General features: G+C 44.3%; 1 protein-coding gene across 2 annotated transcripts; it reads left to right on the top strand.

The window, feature by feature from the left end:
• Nucleotides 1-639: 639 nt before the first annotated feature.
• srrm1 (serine/arginine repetitive matrix 1) lies at nt 640-13753 on the top strand. Of its 2 annotated transcripts, none has more exons than XM_072690021.1 (17): nt 640-723; nt 2671-2760; nt 2877-2999; nt 5686-5856; nt 6001-6095; nt 6184-6372; nt 6470-6667; nt 6781-6897; nt 7305-7480; nt 8092-8172; nt 8875-8961; nt 9108-9252; nt 9451-9537; nt 10096-10527; nt 10771-10993; nt 11127-11303; nt 12955-13753. In XM_072690021.1, exons 1-17 carry the CDS (start codon nt 703-705, stop codon nt 13060-13062), a joined length of 2520 nt encoding a protein of 839 aa, XP_072546122.1. In that variant the 5' UTR covers nt 640-702; the 3' UTR covers nt 13063-13753. The 2 variants fall into 2 exon arrangements, with proteins under 2 accessions (XP_072546122.1, XP_072546123.1); XM_072690022.1 differs by having other exon boundaries at nt 12962-13062.
• The last annotated feature ends 3359 nt before the right edge of the window (nt 13754-17112 follow it).

The raw sequence follows: 17112 nt of genomic DNA, 5'->3' as shown, positions 1-17112 counted from the left end.
TGGGATAATAGTGTCCATCTTAACCACACTCAAAAATGGCCCAGTTCTGAGAATGCATCCTGGATATTTGAGTAAATTCAGCATTGACACTTTTATCTATACTACATATGCCATTCTCAAAAACTAGCACTAGTTAGCTAGTTAGTATTGATATAATTAATATGCAATTGGGACACAGCCTAAGTATCCATGTATCCAAGTATCCATCAATATTTATTAAGTGAAGTTTCAAAAACACCTTTTAAAATACTTTAAAATATTAAAGAGGATTGGATTATTACTCGATTATTAACTTTTGTTTTTGTCCTTTTGTTCACTTCTTCAAAAACATTACTAACTAGCTAGCTTGTTACCATTAGCCTCAGCGCCACTAGCTATCTACCAAAAACACCAATTATAATATTATTATAAGTTTAGGTTTATATTTAGATGTTTTTTAAGTTCACTTTTGCTCCATATGCGCACTTTCAATCGAGTTATTCACACTTTGTTATTCTATAATCCGCTAACTGGACTAGCATCTTGAGGCTTGCTAGTGTTCTTGCTAGTGCGCAGTAGTTAGTGTGGAAGTGCGCAGGGCGCCAGAGCGCCAATCGGGACGCTGCAGGGCTCCTTCGGGTAAGTGACATCAGGAGGCGCGGTGGGTTGTGGGAACGGTAGCGCGTTTTCCGCAGACGGGTTTTGTCGCACCTCTCGGTGGAAATGGACGCGGGATTTTTCCGCGTAAGTGAACCTTTCTGATGCATTTACGGTACTTTGGTGGGACGTTAGGGAACATAGAACCAGCCCGAGTGGGTTTAGTTAGCAGTAGCTCGTACTTCTGCGTTATTTCCCTGAATATGATCAAGCCGTTACCGTCGCGTTAGCAGTGGTTAGCCGGGGAGCTAACGTGGAGCGTAATGGCGAACTGCTCGGAGGGCTCGGAGAGAGTCCCCTGTGTCTCTAACGCGCGCGTGTGGAGGGGTTACATCCTCAGCAGTAATTTAGTCATTATTATTAGTATTATTATAATCAAAGGTTTATAAGTGAAGGAGGGTCGAGACGAGGCCGGGCTGGCTAATGTTTAGCGCTGTTAGCACTAGCTCGCTAGCTGCCCGTGCCGCTGCCCGTGCCGCTGCCCGTGCCTTCCTCTGCGGTTCCTGGGTTTGAGCTTCACCAGGACTTTAGCAGGAGCCTGTAGGGGGGCAGTGGAGCTTCACCAGGACTTTAGCAGGAGCCTGTAGGGGGGCAGTGAGCCGAGCTAAAAGCCGCTGAGGGGTGCAGGTGGAAGCTGGGAGGGTTGAGGGATTTTAGCTCGTGCTGCTCTCCGGTCGTGTGGAGCAGATCCCGGGTCGTGTGCACGAGCGGGGGAACCCGGATTACCCTAAACCGTCCCGTAATAACGTCCCGTTCTGTCCTCTTAACGACGAGGGGACGACTTATTACACACAAGCTGTGGGTTTTATTAAACTCAGGGAACTAAGGAGCTTTTTATTAAATAGAAGGTACAAATTATTAATTGATGAAATGATGTAAACTGAGGGAGCTATTAAATAAAAGGTACAGATTGTTAAATAGAAGAAATTAGTTATTAAATAAAAGGTACAAATTATTAATTGATGAAATGATGTAAACTGAGGGAGCTATTTGTTAAATAAAAGGTACAAATTATTAATTGATTAATGACTTAAACTGAGGGAGCTATTAAATAAAAGGTACAGATTGTTAAATTGAAGAAATGAGTTATTAAATAGAAGGTACGAATTATTAATTGATGAAATGATGTAAACTGAGGGAGCTATTTATTAAATAAAAGGTACAAATTATTAATTGATTAAATGACGTAAACTGAGGGAGCTATTAAATAAAAGGTACAGGTTTGTTAAATTGAAGAAATTAGTTAATAAAATGAAGCTACATATGGTTCAATGGAGGGATCGATTTATGAAAATGAGGAAACAGCTTCTTACATAGAGGGAACAACATATTAAACTGAGGGACAAATTAAATTGAAGGTACCGATTGTTAAATTGAGAGAGCAATTGGTTTAAATTGAGTGAACTAATTATTAAATTGAAACTGAGGGAACAAATTATGGATTCTTAAAGTGAGGGACAAATTATTTAATTGAGGGACAGCTTATGGATGGTTAAATTGAGGACTGAGTTTTAAGCTGAGGGAACAATTAATGAAATTGAGGGAGCAGTTTAATAGATCGAGGGGGGGGGGATTCGAATTAGGACCTTTAGGTCTCTGTTTGTATACCTTGATGCTTCAGGGGCTTCATGTTTCTGGGGGTTGGGGATTTAATGGCTTACTCTTCTACTAATACTTCGGAATGGATCTTATCTAAAAACCTTGGGATGTTTAACAAAGCAAGATTTCTCAGTTATCCAGATAACTTTAGACTAAAAGCGTCGACTGTCCAAAAGTAATGTGACTCAACTCTTCCCCTAGTGGACAGTCTTGACTTTGGGCACAACAAAGAGATTATTATTATTATTACTGTTGGAGATCCAATGTCCTGAGTAGGAACACTTTAATGAGGATGTGAAGGTGTCTTATTATTGTTAATAATAAGACACCTTGTTAATAAATGTTAATACTGTAACCGTGTTTGGGTGGGCTCCCTGTTGTCATAACCTTGAAGTGAATCCAGAAAGTGTTCATATCTCGAACTCCTCGTTGCAGGGAACAAGTGCGGAGCAAGATAATCGCTTCAGTAACAAACACAAGAAGCTGCTGAAGCAGCTGAAGTTTGCAGAATGTCTGGAGAAAAAGGTGCGTAGCGCTCGTCTCTTTGCCCAATAACCTTTTATGGTTAAGCATCATCCTCGTGTTTGTGTTTATCGTGCTGTATTTACACCACTTCACTTTTTTTTGTGCGTGTGCATCAGGTGGATATGACGAAGGTAAACCTGGAGGTCATCAAGCCCTGGATCACCCAGCGAGTGACGGAGATCCTCGGCTTCGAGGACGACGTCGTCATCGAGTTCGTTTTCAACCAGCTGGAGGAGAAGGTAGCGGTCATTGATTCTGTTCTCCTGCTCCTTTCTTTGGTTACATGCAGGCAGGGTTTGCAGTAGTTGTTCTGTTGTACACCGTCTGGATGGCAGAGGGGTTGGAGAAGAGTGCAAATGCATCAGACATGTGCTTTAGAAACTTACTTGGGAACCATTACTGTAGCAGCACAGAGTGTCATCTGTCTGGTAGAAATGGGTAAAAAGAATCATATGGACTTTGCTGAAGATGCTGAACTTGCTTTGTGGAGTTTTGACGTCTTTTCTAATGATGATGTGATTTATGATTTAAAAGGCCTGAACCAATATGGATGTTATACCTTGCAACAGAAGTATAGCACCAACACCTAATTAGATCTCACCTGAGCCCAAAGTCTCACTGAACCCAACTCTCCCTTGATGATGAACTTTGTGTTTGGAGGTGAGTTATGGTCAGGGATTATGACGTTTAGAATCGTGTCAACTCTAATGAGTAGTTTGCTATGTTCCAGAGCTGAGATTCACCACATTTCTAGACCAGAATGCCCTTTTGTTTTGGGCCCAGAATGTGCAGAAGCAGAAAAGCCATGCTTTGAGAGATTTATTAATAATAATCTTTGTATGATGAACCTCTTTACAGCAATTATTATTTAATTATTTCAGATTTAGGCCATACCATTGTATTTAATTTTATTTAATGAGTTGTTATACTATGGAAGAACAGCATTATGGGCAAAAACTGCACATTACTTGGCGTAATGCTTAATTTTTCCCCACTTTTTAAAATTAGGCTTATTGGTAGTTCTGAGTTAGCTACGAGTTAAGCCAGATTTCCAGTTGAGACAGTCCTCTGTCTGTGACAAAATTACTGTCTGTTAAGTTGGTAATGAATCTTCGATGGCTGTGGTGAGGACTCCAGAAAGGTAACGGCTCGTCTCAATCAGCCTTCCTCAGAAATATACTAAATATTTATAGACAGTACTGTGCAAAAGTTTGGGCACCTGTGAAAATTTAAAAGATCCTTATCTGGGCAGTAAAACACTTTTTTTTTTTACTTTTATTCACTCAGTGAAATTTGCTGGTTCGAATCCCGGGTCATGCTGCTTGCCGCCAGCAACCGGAGTCTGAGAGAGCATAATTGGCCTTGCTGTCTCAGAGGTGGCTTGTTGGCACCCATCACTTTTAGCTTGATGCTGGGCAGCAGCGGTGTCTGTTGGCTGCTGTGTTGGATTTGGAGATCCGTGCTTTCCTCCACAATTCAGCGGTGTTTCAGTGGATACGTGCTAATCTCCTAGTTTTGAGGGTGTTGCTAGTGAAGGGGGCGGAGTTCACATGAACAGGAATTGGGTAATTAGCCTTTCACATTAGGTAGAAAAATGGGGTGAAATTTGTATAAAATAAAATACTGGTATTGGGATAAATACAAACAGCAGTTTTTAAAAATGTCACAGTTTTCCATCACTGTTCATTAAACATCTCCAAAGTTCTCCTCATGGAGTCTACATGGAGTATTATTTAGATTTCTTTAACACCTGGTTTAGTTATGATGGTAAATCAGCTGATTGAATTGAACACATCCACGCTGTGCTGGCTGTACTAGGGGGCGTCCAGGAGAAACCTGGAGGAACCGAGCTCTGTTCTTCAGACTAGCTTACAAGCTCTTGCTTTGCCTTTTCAGTGGATTTATGTTCACCTGCACCTGTTGTGATGAGATCTGGAGCTTCTACTGTTAAAAAAACTCTAATTGCTGAGAAAAATGCCCTTAAATAATGTGGTGAGGTTCTTAACTTCTGCACAGTACTGTACATATTTTTTCCAAGGAGAAAATAGACTAATAATCTTATAGTAAAGCCCAGCAATACTGTATGATTCCTCATCTCATCGTATACTGTAGCCTTTATAGGTCAGTTTATCTCCTTATTTGTCCTTTCTGCTCTTGACTAAAGTGATTGAAAAATAAAAACATGCCTTGTGTACTCATTATTGCTTGTTCGTCTCTTGCAATTTAGATAAATGATATAACATTATACTCAAGGTGGTTGAGTCACAAGCAGTAGGGAGGCGGAAGCAAGCCAAAGGAGCGTCCCTGTCTGTGCAGGAGTGGCGGGTGCTCCAATCCCCCTCCCCGAGCCCGCAGAGCCTGCAGGATGCGCACACTGAAGACACCGGGACTGTACTTGCTTTGTGGGGTTTTGACGCACTCTGTATTGTGAATTTATTGTTGCTGTGTCACAACAGTAGGGGAGAGGGGGAGTAGAGGGAGAGGCAAGCTCTTGAAACATCCTAGAGGTGGGGATGGGTCTTGCAGTGACAAACTTCTGGTCTGATTATTTTATTTGCTCATGAAAGGAGGGTGTGTTTTGTTGTTGTTTTTTTTTGTTTTTTTTAAGACCAGAAAGTAAGTAATGCATGCACATGAGGACACCTCTTAGTCTCTTAGTTTTCCTTGTTTTTCTAAAAGAGCTTGAAGCCAAGACACTCGGACCCTCAGTCAAGAGTCTGAATGTAGAAAAAGGCAGCAGCGCCTGTTTTCTATCACAGTGTCTTTTTCTTAAGTAACTGATTCCTGATGGTATTTAGAGAGGATAAATTTTGGGATTGGCCATCAGAGCCCATCCTTCTGTTCCTCCTCTTTTCGTCACTGTGTTAATCTACGGTGTTGTGTGTTTTTTTTTCTTTCTCTCCGTCCTTGGTGTGTATGTTGCAGAATCCGGACAGTAAGATGATGCAGATCAACTTGACTGGCTTTCTGAACGGAAAGAACGCTCGCGAGTTCATGAAGGACCTCTGGCCTCTGCTGCTTAGCGCCCAGGAGAACATCGCCGGCATCCCATCTGCCTTCCTGGAGCAGAAGAAGGAGGAGATCAAGCAGAGACAGGTGAGGGGAAAGGTGATTACTTTGCTGGGTTAGAGGTACGAGGTAGAGGAATTGAGCCTGGGCTTTCTGTGGGATAGCACCCACAGCCTCGTCGAAAGGCTGAATGTGGATGTGTGTCAATGTTGTCTGCTGTTCTTGTGACAGATTGAACAGGAGAAACTGGCCTCTTTAAAGAAGATGGACGAAGTTAAGAGAGATAAGGAGAGCAAAGAGAGGGCTCAGTCTAAGAGCCCGAAACGGTGAGTCTAAGTTGGCATGCTTACATGATTCCACAACCTTCGTGGTCATTTCGTTGGTGTTCTAACCTGTTGACCGTTTGGACTCCAGGAGGAAGTCTCGTTCCCCAGTGAAGCGAGAAAGGAAACGTAGTCACTCACGTTCTCCTCGTCGCAAGCCCAGTCCTGCTGCCTCGCCCCCTTCAAGCCCACCAAATGACAAAGATGAACCTCAGCCAGAACCTGATCAATCGGAGAGCTCTAAAGCAGAACCACTGATTCAGGAGGCTTCATCTACCAGGTATGTATCAAAGTTATCCAGAAATCAATATCTTAGTAGAAGTTCATCATCACCATCAGTCATCTGGTCAATCCTGATTTCTACTCTCCTTCTGCAGTGACCTTGTGGGGGAGGTGAAACCAGATTCTGTGTCCGAGAACGTCAAGGAAGCCTCTCCAGAGAAGCCAGCAAAGACGGAGGAAAAGCCTAAAGCACGAGACCGAGACCGGGAGAAGGATGGGCGGCGTGATCGCCCACGCCACCGTTCCAGATCTCGCTCACCACGTTCCCGGCGACGCCACAGGTCCCGATCCAGGTAGGTTGATCCTCACACCTGGGTACTATGAAGATTTTTGGGACTACAGGAACCTTGTAGTTAATTTTGCTGCTATTATGATAAATGCTAATCTTGCTCATTCATAACTTCAGGTCCTACTCTCCTCGACGCAAACCAAGCCCACGTAGGCGCATGTCGCCAAGACGCAGGAGCCCTCCCAGACGGCCTCCTCCCCCCAGACACAGACGCAGCCGCTCACCTGTACGCAGGTATGTGCAGAGCCCGAATTTGAAAAGCTTGGAAGCTGGTTTCAGTGTGCTGAAGTTATGCAAGTCTGCAGAACATGACTTCATTAGTCACCTTATCGTCAAGCCATATGTTGGTTAATATAATACCCTCCCCTAGACAATTAGATAGCTTCGTTCATACAGGTTCGGATAGTCTGAAAGCTGAGGTAAGATCAATGCTTATGGTTTGGAACTATGTTCTACCGGATGTTCAGTCTCCAGCTGGGCTCTACAGAAATACAACCCTTCAAAGAACCTGGCTCTTACGTCTTAGTGTATTGGGCACCAGGTTCTTGCTGAATATACTGAAATAGTGCTCTGGCTTTTGTGCTGTGAACCCAATCCAAAAGCTCAGTGTTTTAAGCCTGTGTTCCTGTTCTGTCCTCCAGACGTCGATCTCGTTCTCGATCGTCTTCAGGCAGCTCTTCTTCACGCTCACCCCATAAGAGACCAGTAAAGCAAAGGTCAGTCACGCCACCCAGAAAACAGCCGCGACACGCTGAGCCGTCCTCCAGCCCGCCCAGGAGACGCCGCAGCCCTGCAGGCCCTGATGCCAGCCCCTCAGGTAACTCTTACTTGACCTTTCTTTGGTAGACGTCATAGAAACGTTCTGCTTTACTGGTTGGAGAACCGCCCGCCTTTCTTTGTTTTTATTAAACCAGCACTGAAGAATGCATTCAGAACCAAATGCTAATACACACATGCTATAGAAACCCAAATCACAGCACATTCATGCACTACAAACCAGTTATTTCACACCAGTAGACCAACAACAACAGCTTTCAGTCCAGAGTGTGGACCACTGCACAGACGCACAGTGACCTGACTGCAGTGTTTCAAGGAGCTGGGAGCTGATTGGTCAGGGAGGAGAGTCAGACTGGATTATAAGATATTAAACACTATAAAACACAGTGAGGGGAGATGCTCATTAAGAGACTCCGATCGGAGGGCAGAAATGAACCTGAAGGGAACATCCCAGTTATGAACGCTTATTGCATTCGCAGAGTACCTTGTAAAGCAGCAGTAAGTTCTTGTCTTGTATAAGGACTGAATCTGTTCTCTTCAGCACTGAGAGAGCAAGCACCGAAGACTTGACACAGAATGCTTGTCTAATTTATTAACACAGAGTCCCTTAAACGGCCTTTTGTGATCTTCAGTGTTTTTGTTTGGTTTCAGGATCGAAGCGGCGAGCTGGTGGACGTAACGAGTCTCCATCACCTGCTCCTAAACCCAGACGATCAGACATATCAGAATCGGGTGAGTCTGTCTGTGTGTGTGTGTGTCTGTTGCATGTAACAAGTATGTTGAATCTTGTTGGTTATGGAGATTGATGCAGAATGCAGTTTATTAATGAGTGTCTGCACTTAAACTCGAGAATGAGTTTAGAACTAACTTGCCAGTGTGAAGAGAGCCACCATGGTGCTTCTTTTGTGAGACGTTGGCTATAATATTTATTTGTTAGATATATCAAGTACTTTGTCAGCTGTAACCACATCACACAATATTTCATTGGATATTTACTAAGATTAATGTAAGGCATTAATCAGTGGGACTGGGTAGTTTTTCTTGTGGCGCTGCCTTCCACAGGTCCATAGCCAAGACCTAACGTGTTGGACAGTTGGAGTCCATATAGATTTTGTATTCATGAACGAGGAGGGCTTGCTACTGAAAACCTGTAGGCACTGTGTACAAGAAACTTGGCAACCCAAGTTTTTCATATCTTTCCATACAGTTTTCATGTAATTTGAATAGCACATAGTAGGGCCTCTTCGTAGTGCCTTTTTACATTATTATTATTATTATTATATATAAAATCCTGTTTCCTGGCACAAAGATATGGGTGTGGTTGCACGGCGGCTGTAGTTTCATGGCTGTGTTGGTGGGTGGGTGAACGAGCATGTACTCCATTACTGTTTCTCGAGCACTAAAAAAACCCCCCCTCACTGCTTTGCGTTTCAGAGGAGGATAAGGTGGGGAAGGGGGCTGCGGCCGATTCTGTCCAGCAGCGACGGCAGTATCGCAGGCAGAATCAGCAGTCGTCTTCAGGTTGTCACCGCTCTCCTCCGACCTCACCTCACCTTCTCACACACTGTCTGCACTTGTGTGTCGACCTGTTCATGTCTCATAATCAGTGTGGTGCTGCTTTTGATCTTCTGGCTTTAGGTCTGATTCTGATTGTTGTCTGTCTTCAGAAACTGGATCATCCTCATCATCCTCTGAAGATGAGGGACCCAAGAGGCAGGGCAGAGGGCCTGCAGCCAGGAACGGTGAGATCAGGAGGAGGCGGAGCCACTCGCCAGCATCCCCTAGGAGACGACACAGGGATCCATCCCCAAGGTAGAGTGAGATTGATCATCTCGCAAAGTGACCTAAACGCTTCTGTGGAGTTCAGCCCTCCTTTTATTCTCTAAATCTGTGTTATGTTCATGATGGGCTCGAAGGTGAATGTGTAAACATGTAGTCTTGGTGATTTAAGGAGCAGCACTAGTGCTTGGTCATTTGTACAGAAGATTCAATTCTTTTTGTCTCTCATAGAAAAAGACGATCTCCATCACCACGGCGCCATCGCTCCCCTTCCCCAGCCAGGCGGCGCAGATCTCCGTCTCCTGCACCCAGACGCAGGTATAGTAGTTCATTTTAGGATCAGAAGCGTTTGGCATGTGAGCCGATTTCACCCCAGACACCATAAACGCACAGCATGAAGTGTGTGTGTGTGTGTGTGTGTGTGTGTGTGTGTGTGTGTGTGTATTCTATATACATTTCTATATATATATTTATTTATTTTATTTTATTTATTTTTAACCTTAAAATAACATCGCCCAAGTCATTGCGACTTGTAAAGGGACGGTTACTCCCAACAAAAGCAGGACGAACATAAAGAAATCTGCAGGTGTCCCAATACTTTTGTCCTTTCAGTGTATCTGCAAGTACCGATATCTGAAGCTGGGTGGGTAGTTAGTTGGTGCCTACATTTACCTCATAGCATAACATTTAAAGAGCCAAACAGAAAACCTGTCTTGGTTGAGTGACTACATTTGTGGCAAGGAAAAGCCAGTGTAAATTTGATTGAAGACGGAGTTCAGAGTAGTTCAGCCTGGAGGGTTAAAACATTATTTGTATTAACCTGGCAGCTGAAGACTAAATAGCTTGTTTTGTGGCTTTTTTCCCTTCTTCTCCCAGGTCCCCCTCTCCACATCCTCCTCGCCGCCGATCCCCATCCCCAAGGCGTTACTCACCTCCCATTCAGCGCCGCTACAGCCCCTCTCCTCCACCGGGCCAGAAAAGACGGCCCTCCGTATCACCTCCCTCCAAACGGCGAGCTTCTCGGTCACCTAAGCGCAGCCGTGGCAGTCCGGTAAAGAGGCGCAGCCCGCCCTCATCTGCCTCCCCTCCTCCTCGCCACCGGAGGAGCCCCCTCTTGCTCCCTGCGGCTCGGCAGGGAAGGGACTCTCGCTCTTCTCCGGCTCCGGGCCACGCAGCCCGAGGGTCGTCTAGCCCGCAGTCTAGGTACCCACCCTCTAGCTCTTCCCCACAAAGACGACAGCAGTCTCCTGCCCGTAACCGACCCATCCGCAGGGTGTCCCGCACGCCAGAGCCACGCAAGACACAAAGGTACATGAGCATCACTTGATGATCTAGTTATTAGTCGTGTGGTCAGTTTTAAAGTGCATGTTGTCATTGACTTTACCTCCATTTTTGATGTTTCATACCTTCTGAATCTTCATCATGAAGCTTTTAATGAATGGACCAATAGAAACGCTCAAATTTATTTTTTCACTTTACCTGTAAAGGTTTTAATACTTAATCCTACTGTATAATTATTTTCTTCTTCCTTTTACTCTCTTCTGTCTGCAGAAGCTCTCCGAGCCCCCGGCCAGTGAGGAGACCTGCATCTCGCTCACGCTCCGCCTCTCCCCCACCTTTCCCAGCCGCCTCAGCTTCTGCTTCTGGAGCACAAAAGCGCCCAGCTCCTGCCTCGGCATCCCCCTCTCCCTCTCCTACTCGTTCTGCGAGCGGCTCTCCGCCTCCTCCTGCCAAGAAGGCCAGCAGCGCTTCTCCAAGCCCCTCCCCAAACAAGGTATGCTGCCCCTGAGCAGGTGTCAAACGTCTCTGATTGTTTTACAGTGCTGTCCACTTTCTGTTCGGGTGATCAAAAATGAAGTGGACTGATGGCAAGCTTTTTCTCTATTTCTCTCCCAAACTACATTCAGACCTCTGACGTAGACGGAGGGAAGAAAAAGAAGAAGAAGAAGGAGAAGAAACACAAGAAAGAGAAAAAACACAAAAAGCACAAGAAGCATAAGAAGGAGAAGGGCGGCGCAGGGCCGGCAGGCGACGGGCAGGAAAGCGCCCATGTTGAGGGAGATCCTGAATCTGATCAGAAAAAGGTGAAGTAGACATTTCTAAACTGCTGGAAGGAGAAAGTTTGTTCTTTTAGTTAGGCCTGTGATGGATGTGGAGATACCTTGGTAACAGCCCAGTGATGGGGGGGGGGGGGGGGGAGAAGAGTCATTTCCAGCTGATTTAGGAACCTTTCTATTTTAAGAACAGCACAGCAGGACAGTTCAGCCATGTCTCACTCTGAGAATTTGATATCCTACATTTACTACAAAAAGCCTTTATGGTACGGTGTAATGTCTCGTGCATTAGCCACAAAACACCCATTTAAATGGGCTAAATGGCCTAGACAGATGAAAAATTACATTATGCTACAGTATAGTAGTAGTTTGTGCGTTTGCCTTTGACAAACATGAAGGTTTGGCATCGATACGCTCAATTTCTGTAGCTGTGTTTCAAAGCCCAAGCTGCAGCTGTGGTAGTACAGGTCTTTAGTAGGACTGCCTTTTGAAGACTCTTTAGTAGCTTATTGGTATACACACCTGAAAAGTCCCATCTGTTGCAGTTGCAGTGTCAAACAGAAATAATTATTATTAAAAGCTAACATGTTTAAACTGTCTAGGCTCCAAAGGTTTTCCATCATTTTTGTGGCCCCATTTTCTGAGCAGAGAACTGTCCAACCATGGATAGGAATGATGCATCAGTTGTATCCTCCAAATTGCTCAGAGCGTGGGCTACATTTCTGAGCTTAGATTTGAATGGTCCTTCACTTTGTCCCAACAGTGTTCTTCGTCGTAGCAGATGAGCAATTCACCTTACTTCTGCTACAGCCAAAGCTTGTAGCTTGTAAGTGCCAGGGACTGTCTCAAAACTACCAGAATTACCTAGTCCTGCATGGTGCTTCCACCACCTTTTTTAACAACTGGTAAAAGGTTCTAGTGGTTGAATTGCCTCCGCTTGATCTTTGTCTCATTTGAGCGTAAAGCTTTTCTCTGAAAGAGAAAGTTTGTTTACTGCTGCAGTCATCTGCAGTGCCAGGGACCGTCTCAAAATGACCAGAACTGAAAACGTTACTTTTAAAGGTAAAGGTGCGGGTACACTGTACAGCGAAATGTGTCCTCCGCATTTAACCCTTCTGTGGTAGTGTGAACACACTCACACACACTAGTGAACTAGGGGCAGTGAGTACATACACACACACACACACACACACACACACACACACACACACACACACACACAGAGCGGTGGGCAGCCAACTCCAGCGCCCGGGGAGCGGAGAGGCTAAAGGGCCTTGCTCAAGGGCCCAACGGTGGCATCTTGCCAAGCCCGGGAATCGAACCCACAACCCTGTTATCGGTAACCCGGTGCTCTAACCGTGGTAGTATCTGTGTAAGGACAGACACATGGACACATCGGTGATGTTCCTGGAAGCATCAGAAACAATAATGCTAATAATATTAATACTAAAGCAACACCTTTTCATGTAGTTCTTAGACGTGCCCCAAGTTTTAAAGGTACAGTGATCGTCTGAATTGGACAACCTGTTTTCAAGTAGGGAATAAAAACGGATGCGAGCAGTAATACATGATTGACCACTGTCCACCCCATATCCTGACCTCTTCTGCATGGTGTTAAGTGCTGATTAAGCAGTCTTTCTGTGATTTAAGCAGACTTTGATTAATGCTACCTTTCTTGAAGGAATCAGAGAGTGAAGTAGAGGACAGTCTGGATGACCTTGAGAAGCACCTGAGGGAGAAAGCCCTGCGCTCCATGAGGAAAGCCCAGATGTCCCCGTCCCAGTCCTGAGAGCCCTTCCCTTTCCCCACCCCCCTCTTTATCCTCATTTTAAACTGTTTGATGTTGGTTCTGCTTTAGAATGTACAAATTGTTCAGATTTCTCCTAGGATTGGTTTCTTTACTTTTTTGGATTATTTGTGTTGAATTGAGTTTTAACTTTGTTTGCCCCCTCCTGCAGCAGCATGATCTGTTTTTCTTTTCAACCACTGAAATAATGACATATATTAAAAAAAACACACACAAACAAACAGTATCAATGTCCCACTTATATTTTCTCAATTATTTTTTTAGTTGAAGCAACTTTAAGGGGAAATAGTTGCCTTTTTTTTTTTTTTTTTTTTTTAGCTTGGCAGTTAGGAGTCGACCTGTCGAATTTCTTCTGCCTTCACCATTTCAGAAGTGGGGTTTTATTATATATAGTTTTTTTTTGTTTTTTGGGAGGGGGTTCAGATCGCATGAGCAGCAGCAGACATCCATGTGTTTGTCCTCCTGTGTGCATGAACTGTACAATGAAACCAACGGGGCTGCCACTCGAGCAGCCGTTGTGAAGAATGGAGAAGGAATGAGAGACTTCCGGTGAGCGTCCTTTCTTTGTGTTTCTCAACCCCACTTTTTTGTAACTGAGTTGTTTCAAGTTGTTGAACCTTAAAGAAATTTCTGGCTTTGAAAAAGTCATATTAAAAGGAAGGATATGCTTTCATCACGTGTCCTTCATTATGAACATGCTGGTAAATCCTTACTATTGGTCATTGACTGACTGTCCTTCAAGTTCTTAGATGTGCGTTTTTTTTGTTTTTTTTTATCATTAATAATAATCTCTGATCTGTATTTAAAATAAATATTGAAAAACCTGTATGTCCAAAATGGAGACTTTACAGGAGAGGGTGATTATGTACTTTGAATAGAAGTCAACATAAAATAAGAGTTTAATCAAAGTCATTTAAAGCATTTCTATTGGCCTGTTCCTCCACAGTAGTGTACACAGTGTACAGAGCAGCTACAGGGTTTAAACCATGGGCAAAACTGAAAACGGACTAAAATGAAGGTACAGGTTTTCATTGGACGGCAGTGATGTTATTTAAATATTTGTAACTTTTTTACTTTAGCCGTACATAATACACTCTCATGCATTACTATGTTAGCACAGATAGCACACTATGCTCAAATGTTTGTGGACACCCCTTCTAATGGATTCATTCTACTCCTACTGACAGATTTGCCAATTTGCGCTCAGCTTGTTTTGTCTAGTCCCTGTAGAGAAGCACTGCCAGTAGAGTAGGCCGGGACTCTCTAGAGCAGATAAACATGAACCTACTGGTACTGTACCAAATGCCAGGCATGGAATCAAGGGGTGTAAACTCCCCCCAGCAGCATCGAGCTGTGGAGCAGTGTAATGATGGCTGGTGGTTCTTGTGGATTGCAATCAGATCCTCACAGCAGTGCTCCTCCAAAATCTAGTAAAAAGCCTTCCTCCCTGGACGGTAGAGACAGTTACTCCCAACAAAAGCAGGATCAGCTCTTTTTAAATACCCCTAAGTTTGGAAGAAAGTCCTGTCCCACTCAATCACTATTGCAGTTCCTACCTCTCCTATAAACTACACCCTATAGCAGGAGACACTGTTGCTACTCAGACACCAGATGGCGCTATTGAGCCAATCCGAAAGTTGTATGAAATTACACCTGCATAAGTTATTGCTTATGTAAATTCAAGATGTTTAATCAGCCAATCAGCGGGATAGCTGATCAGCTCATTGACTAATGTATATATTAAATATATATATATGTTGATGAGCTGATCAGCTATCCCACTGATTAAACACCTTGAATTTATATAAGCAACAATTTATGAGTGATATTTATATACAAAAATATTGCAATGAATTCTACCTTCAAGATTCATCATCTGAAGGTGTTTGTCTGTGTGATTAGCCGTGTTTACCACAGATGTGATGGATATGCTGATGGGTTGGTCTTCGTTTTGGCTGAAGGGTTCCTTTAAAAGAGAGAGAGGGAGGGGGCAGAAACTTGGAACACTAGAGTCAGTGGCAGATATTCAAGCTGTGGTTGAGGAGAATGTGAGCCTGGCATTGCTGAGAAGAGCTTTGGGGTCCTAAAATAGTTAGCAGTCGCATGCCTGGCTGGAAGAAAAGATAATCAAATCGTTTGTGTGTGTGTGTTTGTGTCTCGTCTTGGTGTCACCTAGGAAACAGACTGCACTACAGGCCCCTGGCCACTGTTTTGCTTGTAGCTTTAGCAGATGGGAATAACCTGGCTGAAGTCCTCTGCTGCTCCATCCAACACGTTTGAGATGAGTTGGGGGTGAGGAACACTAATTTGTTGCTGAATGCAATCAAATCCTCGCAGCAAACCTCCTCCAAAATCTAGTAGAAAGTCTTCTTTCCTGGACAGTAGAGACAGTATTTCAACAAAAGCAGGATATACACTTTTTTTTTTTAATACCTTTGATATTGAAGGAAACAATGGATGAGTAGGTGTCCCAATACTTTTGTCCATGTAGTGTTAGCAGTATTATTAATGTTTGTTATTTGTCTGGTTTTATCAGTATTGTCTGTGGGTCAGGGCGGCCTCAGTCCAAACCATGGGCCGTCCCTGAACAGAGGCCCTGAGATAGGAGTTGTATTTTTGGGCCTAGTATTCTAAACCGCGGTAAGGGAAGCCCTGCGGCGGGGTTGTAATGTCTTAACTTCTGGAAATCTGATCCAGGTCTGAAAGCTCATTACTACGAGAACAACAAACAGAACCTACTTATTTTTTTGGCCCTAAATTGATCCTAATCCTGTTGCAAACGCAGTTCACTTTGATTTCTGGTCGGTTATGGAGATCATGTGCTGGGACTAAACCAGAGCTGAGGCCTGTCTTTCGAGAGCAGCCCATTTCCAGCAGCAGCTCTCTAACCACAAACACATTTAAGTTAAAACTTCCTACTCATCCCATAGCACAGCACACTTGGCAACACCCTAGCAACCACCTAATAGCCCGTCTGAGATAGCATAAAGATCCACCAAGCAACACTACAGCATCCACTATTTAGCAATCCCTTAGCAACCACAGTTTCACCCTGGTGAACTTGTAGCAACAGCCTAGCAACCACCTATTCACCGACCTTCAACATCATAAGGATCCACCAAGCAACACTACAGCATCCACTATTTAGCAATCCCTTAGCAACCACCGTTTCACCCTAGTGAACTCGTAGCAACAGCCTAGCAACCACCTATTCACCCACCTTCAACATCATAAGGATCCACCAAGCAACACTACAGCATCCACTATTTAGCAATCCCTTAGCAACCACCGTTTCACCCTAGTGAACTCGTAGCAACAGCCTAGCAACCACCTATTCACTCACCTGAAGCACCACTATATAGCAACCCCCTAGCGACCACATGAGACACCATCACAACCACCTGCGATACCATAGCAGCCACCTAGCGGAAACCGTCTACCAACTCCTTAGCAACACCCTAATAACCACCTGGGAAGCTGGTGCCACCACCTAGCAGCCACATAACAACACAACAGCAAATAGCTGGAAACGGGGACACGACCATTCTGCAATTCCTTCAGGAAATACACTTTTTTATTGCTATTAATTATTATTATTATTATTATTATTATTATTATTAATAATAATAATAATAATAACAATCCATTAATATCCCATATCCGAAAGTGTTTTCAGGGGGGAATAAAATTCTAATTTTGTCACTTTTTAGGCAGGAGGCTGCAGCCCTGAACTGTAGTAAGTGAAGCAGGCCGTTCAGCCCAACGCAGAGATCCACAGACTGCGCTGCGTGGTTTTCCCCACCCGTACTCCGGCAAGTCCCGCCCTCCGTGCCCTACGATTCGCTAATAAGTCACGCTCACAATCGCGACTATTGGTGGGCTGCTGCGAGTCCAAACTATTACCCAATCCCTGCGCAGGTGGGCGGTGCCAGCGGGGAATACGGGTGTGGTTAATCCGACACCGCGCCACAGAACACTCCCCCGTGGACCCGCCCACCGCGCGTGACGTCACGCGTTTAAATATTCCCGTTT

This window comes from Salminus brasiliensis, chromosome 10 (assembly GCF_030463535.1).
Source record: "Salminus brasiliensis chromosome 10, fSalBra1.hap2, whole genome shotgun sequence".
Taxonomy (NCBI): Eukaryota; Metazoa; Chordata; class Actinopteri; order Characiformes; family Bryconidae; genus Salminus; species Salminus brasiliensis.
The sequence above is the reverse complement of the archived record's forward strand: the minus strand, read 5'-3'. Positions and strand labels throughout refer to the sequence as shown.

What these genes read in the sequence shown, in the direction of transcription:
- srrm1 (XM_072690021.1), top strand. Translation starts at nt 703, where the DNA reads ATGGACGCGGGATTTTTCCGC. An exon ending in CAGGAGGCTTCATCTACCAG is followed by an intron (nt 6,373 to 6,469) that starts GTATGTATCAAA and finishes CTCCTTCTGCAG; the next exon opens with TGACCTTGTGGGGGAGGTGA. An exon ending in GAATCAGCAGTCGTCTTCAG is followed by an intron (nt 8,962 to 9,107) that starts GTTGTCACCGCT and finishes GTCTGTCTTCAG; the next exon opens with AAACTGGATCATCCTCATCA.